We start from the raw sequence: 10,415 nt of genomic DNA on the forward strand, positions 1-10,415 counted from the left end.
CTCTATCTATTTTGATTGTTGGAAACAGAGACCCACGCTTTGGCCACTATGTAACAAAGTACTAAAATTGTGTAATAATGCAAACTCATTGATACGTATATTATAAATAAATACGTTTATTACAAATCTGTAGCTTTATTTACAACTAACATCCTTATTTTTGTCCTATATGCTCTCGTTCGTTCTCAAATACAGTGAAGGGCTGAGAGAGCATATAATCCCCTCCGGGCATAAATATATGTATTTATTTTGCTTCAACTCAAATATGAAAGGACTTGAAAATTATTATAGTCACCATAACTTAATTCTTCCAAAGAGAAGCTGCCAAGAGTGAGGCACATTTAACCATGCATAATCTCCACCCATCTCATCAAATAAACGGAACAGTGATGAACATACTTGCTAAGTAAGCTCAGCTGCTTAACAAGTCACTAGATTCCCCTCCTTTCTTCATCCAACCAGAACATTATCCTTAAGGTCTTCCTAATTAGCAGTCTGCGTCTAACACCTACTCTAACTATCCAGAGTCACCTAACATATACTTATTTCTTTGTTTTCAGATTCCCATTATCCCTATCTTAACGGGACAACAGGGTCCGAAACCATGCATGTGTTTGCTGTGTACTTATTATCCGCACCTTATCATCAAGTTCTTGAAAAGCTAGAATAAAATAAATCCGTGTCATCCACTATGTGCATCCTCTCTGCCTGAGGACGCCAAGGGTTTCAAGCTGCTGCCTCCCTGTCCTGGTCTGTTTGCGTTATCAGCACTGGGTAAGCGCCCAGGTTCTGCTCCGGGACTAAAACTCATGATCTTCTGGCTCAGGTTCTGTGAACTGAGTCATTCTGGCACTGAGAATATTCCGTGACTCAGCAGGCCCGAAAAGGAGGATGTCAGAATCCAGATAATTTCGAGTCTTTTAAAGGCAAGCCGAGGAACACAAACAACACAGTGGAAGAATTTCGCAGTGGGTCGTGCATACCCAAGGGAAAAATGTCATTCCATTCCCAGCCTTTTCACTTCCTTCCTTGCCCGGGTAAAACGACTGGCTACGGTTTAATTCAGCGGCAGGAAATCGCTTCACGAAACTCATCTGGCTGCTGCGACCAGGCCCTTCTGATTCTCCAGGGACTATGTCGGCCCCCTGGACGACCCAGGACCTCTGCTCTGGAGGGGTTGAGCAGGGCCCCGAGGAGCGGCCGGCGCTCCCGGGTGGGACCCACACCTGGCTGGGCGGGGACCCTTCTGCCGCAGCCCAACTGGGAACGAGGCCCCATGGCCGACCCCGAGCGACCTCCTGACCGGCGTCGCCCCTCTAAGGCGCCCTCCCCCCATCCGGAGTCTCCCTAGGCCGCGGAGCACGGGGACCCCGGCGACTCCCGCGCGGGGAGCCGGGTCTGCGAGGCCGCCCTTCCCTCCCGGCATGCACCACCCCGCCGCCCTGCCCTCCCCTCTCCTCCCCACCCCTCCCCTCTCCTCCCCACCCCTCCCCGGCTCCCCGCCCACCCCACGCGCCCCTCCTCCCCGGTCGCGCGCCGCGGGCCCGAGCGCGAGACGCAGCCGCCCCCGCCCCCGCCGCCGCGTGGAGTCGCCCGGGCGGACGCGCAGTACATGGGGCGCGGAGAGCCGGGTAGCTGCCGCGGGGTCCGCGGGAGCTGCTGAGAGGATACTGGGTTGGGCTTTCTCCTCAACCAGACCCCACCCCACCCTGCCGACCCCACCCCCGGCTCCTTCCTCCCCGGGGGCGCGCGCTCGGGCACGCGCTCGGAAGTCGGGGGTCGGCGCGGAGTGCAGGCTGCTCCCAGGGTGGTGAGGGAGGCGCGGAGGCGGCGCGCGGGGGCAGTGGTCGGCGGGCAGTGCGGTCCTCGCTAGGGGCGCCCACCAGTCAATCTCTCCGGCGCGAGCCGCCGCCACCGCCCGCCCCGGAGACAGGCTCCTGGGCCCCCCGGCTCAAGCAGCGGAGCGGCCTCCGGGGGACACCGCTAGGCGAGAGGAACGTGCCTGCGCCCTTGCCTTCGCCCTGGCCCAGCGTGCGGGCTGCGGGATGAGGGGTAGCCAGCGGGCCGCGCGGACCCTGCGGCCCCGGGGGCGGCTCTGGCCCGTGCTGGCCGTGCTGGCGGCCGCCGCGGCGGGCTGTGCCCGGGCAGCCATGGACGAGTGCACGGACGAGGGCGGGCGGCCGCAGCGCTGCATGCCCGAGTTCGTCAACGCCGCCTTCAACGTGACCGTGGTGGCCACCAACACGTGTGGGACTCCGCCCGAGGAGTACTGTGTGCAGACCGGGGTGACCGGGGTCACCAAGTCCTGTCACCTGTGCGACGCCGGGCAGCCCCACCTGCAGCACGGGGCAGCCTTCCTGACCGACTACAACAACCAGGCCGACACCACCTGGTGGCAAAGCCAGACCATGCTGGCCGGGGTGCAGTACCCCAGCTCCATCAACCTCACGCTGCACCTGGGTAAGCGGTGACAGCCCCGACCCCTGCTACTGCTCGCCAGCAGCGCAGCTCCCAGACCGGCTCCGTCTCCGGGGCCGGCCTCCCGGGCGCAGACAGCCGCGTGTTGCCTCTCTGTTCCCCGGCATGGGCCACACAGAAACTCCTTTCTCCAACTTCTTAAATAGATCTCGCTTTTAACGTCCCGTGAGGGCCGGGATGTTCCGCACAAGATGTCTCTCTGTTTTCCTGTTCTTTCTGACTTAACCGGATTCTGGCTCTGATTATATTGCATTTCGGCTGTTAGGATTGTGGTCTCCCCCACCCCCACCTCCTTTTTTTTTTCTGAGCGTTAATCAGAAACTCTCATCCTCGCTTTTCTCTTTGCTACCAAGGCCATCGCAACGCATTCTTGGATCAGAAACCAGAAGGTCCGCCTTAAACACTTTGGCCTTTAAAATGTTTAGAGGTCTCTCCAGGGCTGAGGGTGACTGCTCTGTTGAGTTAAGGGAATTTGAGGGGAGCAAATGCCTTCGCTGCCTATATTGCCTATGTATAATTAAAACATAAATTCACTTTTGAAGTTATTGTTCTTTAGAGCTGTTCAGACTTAAGAGCCACAAAGCGATGTTACTGCTAATCCTGGTGCAGAATAAACAAAAGGAAGTGCACTCACTGTAATTGCTGGGCACAGCCTTGTCCCTGAGTCAAAAGGCTCTCCTTTACTCTGTTCCCTTTTACTTTCATTCAAAGCAAGTATAGAAACACGTATAAGTGATTTTCAGAAATCAGGAAAAGGATGTATAGAAAACTTCATGGCAGGGCAGTGGATGAGGATGGACATGTGTGTCAGGAAGTACTAAATATAATGTTTGATCTAGGTAAGTTTTTCTTCATCATTCAGATGCGTAAATAAGCAGAAAGTTTCGTTATTGTGTTTAACAGAGGAACCGATGTGTGAGAAACAGACGTTTGACTTAGCGCTTCACTCCCCATTGCCTTGGGAGGCTTGATTATTACCAGTAGCTGGTACTAATGAACTTACAGAGAGAACAGACTGCCCCAAGCCATTCTTCTGTCAAGGGAGGGTAATTCTGTGAGGCTAATATCACTTAGGGGTGTTGGAAAGAAACATGGTGTAGGCAAATGGTTCTTTTGATCATGGTTTTTCTGCTCTCCGGTACACTAAACTTTATGTAAGTATCAGGATTCCAGAGAAAGAATCTGACTTACAAAAAGTACTTTGAAAAGTGGGATTAAACTATTGTATGTGGAATAAGTGTTAGAAAAGCAGAATTATTTAACATCTTTGTAGTAAGTAAATACTATTTTATTTGCAGTTGAGCCATTAAGCAAATGAAACATTTTGAAAATAATTTCATAAAATGTTACTCTGAGGTACCTGTTTTTCAGGGATTGAAGAAATAAAGTGCACTGAGTTCATTTTTTAAAGGTATCGGAAATGTATAGGAGTAGTGTCTTGAACAGATGCCTTTCTAAAGACATAGCTAGTGACTGAGGGTTTCCTAAGATCTGTGCGGTTGCTTTTTATTTTCTCCTATTATGTTTTTTAAGTTGGCCAAAACTATTTTTGAAATTTGTATCTAAGTATTTTTGTTTAATTTTTGACTTGTTAAAGTTTCTGTGTTCAAATTGGAATACTCTTGAAGTCTTATTTTGTTCATTTTCAGATTTTAAAATTTTCAAAGAAAAGGCTTTGCCTGATGTCTCAAATCTCGGATGCCTGAGATTCAATTGACAATTACTGAGCAACAATCTCTTATTTACATAAAGGTGGGGCTGTCAGTCTTGGCTCTCTGAATTTTCTCTTGTAGGCACTGCATAGCTAAAGGTTGTTTAAGGTGATTGCAGAGGTAGATAGATTGCTCAGTGATTACTACCCAGTTGCAGACAATGTGGTAAGGAAGCCCGTATCAGGTAAGTTAGATTGCTTCCACTGGGAGGCAGATATGTTGACTTTGGGTCATGGTTGATTAAAAGGTCAAAAGAGATCCTACAGTTTACCTCTAACCTCACTTTTTTTAACTATAAAATATTTTGTGCTTGGACTTGGTTTTGCTGAAATATTCCTCAACTTTTGTTAGTATTCTTGCTAAACAAAATTTATAAAACTATTGAGTTGAAACTTGTAAGTTAAAAGATATTTATTTTCATACAAGTATTGTGATTATAAAAATATGTATTTTAAACTTTGTAGTTAGACAGTTGATAAAAAACTTCACTAGGATACTTGACTTGTTCTTGGATCAGAAATGACATCCTGGAAGAAGTCATGTGTGGTGGAGGTGGTGGGAAGGTTTGTGTGTAGTGAGGTTGAAGTTTCTCTTTCTCTCTCCCCCCTCCCTCCTCTTTAATGACAAGATTATATGTATACATGTATGTTTTGATCAGCAATTTATGACAAATAGACAAGGTGTTATGTGTCACTGTGTGTTTTGATGTTTAACATATTCACTCCCTAACTCTGGTTATTCCATGGGCTGTAGCTAACTGATTATTTCCCATGAATTCAAGTACCATGACTGTTTTGTGCATCTATTAAATCTCCCTTCCAGTTCAAATTTCACATACCCTTAAACAAGTGATGCATATTGTGCTTTGCCCTTACAGAGCATGTGAAACTAGAAATGAGCAGTGTGAAAGAACGAGGTCTAGCCACCGCTTTACTAGCCTTCCTTTTGATGTTGAGCTTTAAATACAGTAAACTTTAAAATAAGCCCTCAAATCATACATAAGAAATGTAAATAGTTACATGTTTTGGCACTGACTTTTTTTAATTATAAAAATGAAACGTGAGATTTTAAATTCAGACAATAAGTATAATGACAAGTGAGTCTCTTTATAACTAGCTGCTAAGCTTCATGCCCTAGAGACCACCATTCACAATTTTGTATATTAATATGACCCTCTAGAAATTTTTTATGCATACACATGTATATATAAAATTATAGAATCATTTTAACTGGTACTTTTTGGGAGGCTGAGGCGTATTTTAACGGATGACAAATACAAATCTGATCATTGTACCAGTACCATCACTCGCTGTACTAAAGCCAGGAAAATCAGCGTTAATTCTGAACGCAGCCGTCTCTTAAGCACCATATACAGTAATCCAGGGTGCAGGGTACAGTGCATCCTCGGGTAAAAAGAGTTAAAGTTGCTATGGGAACCAGAACTGCACTTTCTGCTTGTTGTGGGGAGAAATCTCAACCAGCCACCCTTTCCTAAAACATCTTTTTTGTTTCGCTTTCAACTTCTGGATGGATTATTCAATTGTTGTTAAAAAGTTTGGCTTTTATGTCTTATAAGTTATAGTAAGTTTTTATCAGCATCAGGTACTTGATAGTAAGATTGTAGCTAAGGACTTGCCTTTTATTAAACAACCCGTTTAATTAATTTGGTAATCATTGTGGATGGAAACTTGGCAGACAGGTCCTAATCTTGAGAAAGGTAGCTTTTCCTCTTTCTAAAAACAATTTGATTAAGGAAAAGAGTGCTTATAAAACCAACCCAATCAAAGTTTATGGAACTCCTAAAATTAACACTGAGACCAGATTAGTTTCCAAGCTCCTCATAAACTATAGGAACCAATAGTGGTTAAACAAAGCTTTTTAATCTATATCTGAGTATCTTTGTGTGTGTGTGTGTGTGTAAGTCAGGATAATTGATACATAAGGCTATTGCCTTTTATTCTCTTTGGTCCTCTGCTGAGTGTGTATGTATTTAATATGGAACAAATGGCAATTTCCCCACCCCCAGGAAAACCTTCGCAAGGTAGGTTCTGACTATGTCAGCGAACAGCTCACTACGGTGACTTCACTGTGGTATTTGTGCACCCCGAGGGGACACTATTTTAGTTTGTCTCACAAAGGCCTGATTTACATTTTGCAGGTTTCAACTTGATAAGTTAAGGAGCTCTTCTTTAATGGCCAGCAGTTGTTGAACACAGTTTTATAAAGGTGCTGTTGGCTGTTTTCCTGTTCTACAGTTCACTGCTTTTTCTGCAAATTCCTTCTTCATTCTAAGGGCATTCACAAGTATTTACACATTAGGGGAGAAGTTGGAGCTATAAGTCCTACCCCCCTCACCTCTTCCATTTGTCATTGGTTACATTTGTGGGAGGAATCAAGTTTTGACTATTTCAATTCTTAATAATTTTAGAAAGCTGGGTATGCCTTTTGCTATGAACTTCTTCCTCCTGTGCATACATTCTCATGTTACTGCCAGATATTCTGCAAACATTTAAAAAAATACTCTTGAAATACATACCACTGTACCTGATAGAAAGACGTAGAAGATTGAGAGTCCTGTCTTCAGAAGATGATACTCTATTAGGAATTTACACACTCATGCCATTACAATAGTAAATCAGCTCATAAGTCCTCATCAATTTATCACTGAGGAGATTTCTCACAAGGCAATGAAGGCAAAGATGCCTGATTTGCCAAAAGTCATGGTGGAGATAGGTCTTTGACGCCATAGTCATTGCATTCATCCTTGCCGCTTCTCTAGCAAGTCTCTCAAAAGAATATCTAGTTTATTCTAAGGAACTTTAAAAATTTCGTGTATACCATGGTTCAGAGATACCAGACTCCTTTGGTTTTCCTTGTTTTTTTTTCTCCTGCTTACTCATTTTTATTTGTGTTCCTGGATTTCTCTCTTTTCATGCTATTCACACTCCGTGGATGAACTCATGTTTGTCTCAAGGCTTTATTTGCAATTTCGTTTGTAAATTTTTAAATTCTAAAGTTGTATTTCTAGTCAGCTCGTTTTCCAGATCTAAAAACATGTTAGTTATGGTCAATTTGGGATGTCCAGAGACCATATTTCAAAGTAAATTCACTCCTTATCTCACCCAACTCAAAGCTCTTTTGGTCTTCCCTATCTCAATGAGCTACACTGCTGTCTGACACTGAAGATCTCCACTGATGTTTCCAAAGTCTTTCCTCAAAGAACCATGTTTGATAGGCTTCATGAGTAAAGACTACTCTAGTGAACAGGTAGGATCCAGTGCTGTGAGGTGGGTCACTTCTGGGTAGCTATAACTTCACCCCTTTCTTTCCCACCAATCCTTACTATAATTTGTCTACAACTCTACTCTTACCTTTAAATCTAGACACTATATCTGTTGGATACTTATCTTTCTCTCCATCTTCTTTGTCTCTGCCTTACTCTGAGTCCCCATTGCATTTCACCTGGATTATTGCCACAGCCTCCTAATGAACTAGTGTGCTGTCTTCCTCCACTTTTGCCCTTATATTTGGGCAGCCATCCGTTGGACTGAGTGATGGTTCTAAAATGCAAATCTGATCATACAATTTTGCAGCTAAAAATTCTGCAGCTGTTCCTCCAGGTTTTAGGATAAAGTCCAAACTCCTTGGCATGGTGTACTTTAGGATCTGGACCTTTTTAACCTCTGGGCTTTTGTCACTTCATGTGCTCACAGGGCTGTTCTTTGGTTTGGAACACTTCTCCCTGGTGTCAATACCCTTTGGGACTCCTTCCCCAGTTTCTCTTTCTCTCTCTCTCCTTTCTGCCCCACTGCCTGGCTTGGGTTAGGTCTCCCACTCACGACACCCTGTAGGTATTTATCACAGTCCTTATCACATAGAATTATCTGTTTCTTTACTTGTCTGTTTCTCCTTTAAACCATGAAGTTTCTGAAGGACAGGTCGGGGGTTTAGTAATCTTTTAGTTCAGTTAAAGATGACTAATATTGGTTACTTGCTTCTTACGTCTTAGCACCAATGCAAATTCCTGGATGTGTAGTGATTCATGGGACATTGCCCTGACCTCATTCTTAGATGAGGTTTAGATGCAGAGACCCATGTCTCTCGGTTTGGGTTAGACAAATAATGGTCTTCGCAGCCAAGTCCAGTCCAGGCCTGCACCTATTTTTGTATGTGCTGTGAACTAAGAATGGTTTGTCTGCTTTTAGTTAGTTAGAAAAAATTAGAAGAATAATATTTTGTGATGTGAAAATTTCATGAAGCTCGAATTTTATTAATTTATAAAGTTTTATTGGGGCACAGTTTAGGTCATGTAACAAAGCATTGTCTTTGACTGTTTTTACATAACAAAGGCAGAGTTGAGTAACTGGCGACAGACTCCATAGGTCCCAGCCTGCAAACGCTGAAGTATTTACTCTCTGGCTCTCATAGCACATGCTTGTTGACCTCTGCTCTAGAGCCGTACTTTCATGTTAGATAAGTCCTAAGTGAGAGATGCACAGAGAGGATTCACTTCACTAACCATCTGGGTTGAGGCTGGAGGCATTCTGTCTCCAGTGACAGAGTGTTCATAAAATATATGTACAGTGAGTAAATAAATGAATGCCTGAATTATTCATTGCACATTAAATTCATCAGAGCAATACTTCTGAGCTTGTGTTTATTTTTATCAGTGCCATCTCTCCGTTTTATAAGATATATGCCACTGTACTAGCTAGTGTTAAATGGAATATGTGGTTTTATTTCTGTAATTTTTTTTTTTTTTTGAGATGGAATCTCGCTCTGTCGCCAGGCTGCAGTGCAGTGGCGCAATCTTGGCTCACTGCAACCTCCACCTCCCAGGTTCAAGCGATTCTCCTGCCTCAGCTTCCCAAGTAGCTGGGATTACAGATGTGCGCCACTGCGCCCAGCTAATTTTTGTATTTTTTTGTAGAGACAGGGTTTCACCATGCTGGCCAGCATGGTCTTGACCTCCTGACCTGGTGATCTGCCTGCCTCAGCCTCCCAAAGTGCTGGGATTACAGGCGTGAGCCACCGTACCAGGCATATTTCTGTAATTTTTTTTAAAAAAGTAGTAAGGTATGGAACTGGTATGGAATGGAAAGGTCTATGACTGTCCTTTTTTGGGTAAAAATTAGACTGTTATGTGACTTGAAGTCAGCCTTGATAAATCTAATGAGAAAAGTCATGAATTCTCACATGTGAATATGTATTTCTGAAATGTTAATTTGTATTTTTTTCCTTTAAAAATGGAAATAAGCAAATTTTGTTTAAAGTCTATATGTTCTGTAGTTTCAGCTACTCAGGAGGCTGAGACAGAGGGATCACTCGAGCTAAGAAGTTCGAGGCTGTAGTACACCATGATTGCGCCTATTGAATACCTAGTACACTTCAGCCTGGACAACATAGACCTGTCTCAAAAATTAAATAAATGAAATATATATATTCACATGTACATTGTTGAAATAGATCCTTAAAGGCAATTAGTAAGCAGTTGAGGGAAAAGGCTACAATGAAATATCTTATTTGCTTATTGTGTATAGCATCCTTTTAAGTTTAGTGAAGTCATGAGTAGATTTAGAAGATAGGCATACTGTCTCTTTAGGATAGTGAAGAACTGTAAATGTAGAGTGCGGTATAGCCCACTATATTCTACGTTAAAGTGGTTAGGCTGATGAGCAGTAACCTCATATTCATCTAGAGTTAATAGGCAGCAAGAACCAACAGTTGCTTTTTTTTTTTTTTTTTTTGAGATGGAGTTTTGCTCTTGTTGCCCAAGCTGGAGTTCGATGCCGTGATCTCGGCTCACCGCAACCTCCACCTCCCGGGTTCAAGTGCTTCTCCTGCCTCAGCCTCCCAGGTAGCTGGGATTACAGGCGTGCACCACCACACCTGGCTAATTTTGTATTTTTAGCAGAGACAGGATTTCTCGATGTTGGTCAGTCTGGTCTTGAACTCCCAACCTCGGGTGATCCACCCCCCTCGGCCTCCCAAAGTGCTGGGATTACAGGCATGAGCCACTGTGCCCAGCCCTGCTTCTTTACTTATTCATTTTTCCTGCTGGACTTTATTGACAGCTCTACCCCGTTGTGTTTGGGTTTTGGGGAAAAGTGTTAAAGTTTAGAGCAGAGCTGTTTATTTATTTTTATTTGTTTTTCAGATGGTCTCGCTCTGTCGCCAGGCTGGAGTGCAATGGTATGATCTTGGCTCATTGCAACCTCCACCTCC

At 44.3% G+C, this 10,415-nt stretch overlaps 1 protein-coding gene across 1 annotated transcript in view; it reads left to right on the forward strand.

Annotated features, from left to right (window-relative positions):
* Positions 1-1,754: 1,754 nt before the first annotated feature.
* Positions 1,755-10,415, forward strand: part of LAMC1 (laminin subunit gamma 1) — a 123,167-nt gene continuing 114,506 nt past the window's right edge. The window contains exon 1 of the mRNA XM_017524505.2: positions 1,755-2,460. Coding sequence (XP_017379994.1) covers positions 2,046-2,460 — 415 coding nt within the window. The 5' untranslated portion in view covers positions 1,755-2,045. The remainder of the gene's footprint in view (positions 2,461-10,415) is intronic.

The sequence above is a fragment of the Cebus imitator genome, unplaced genomic scaffold, assembly GCF_001604975.1.
Source record: "Cebus imitator isolate Cc_AM_T3 unplaced genomic scaffold, Cebus_imitator-1.0 Scaffold33, whole genome shotgun sequence".
Taxonomy (NCBI): Eukaryota; Metazoa; Chordata; class Mammalia; order Primates; family Cebidae; genus Cebus; species Cebus imitator.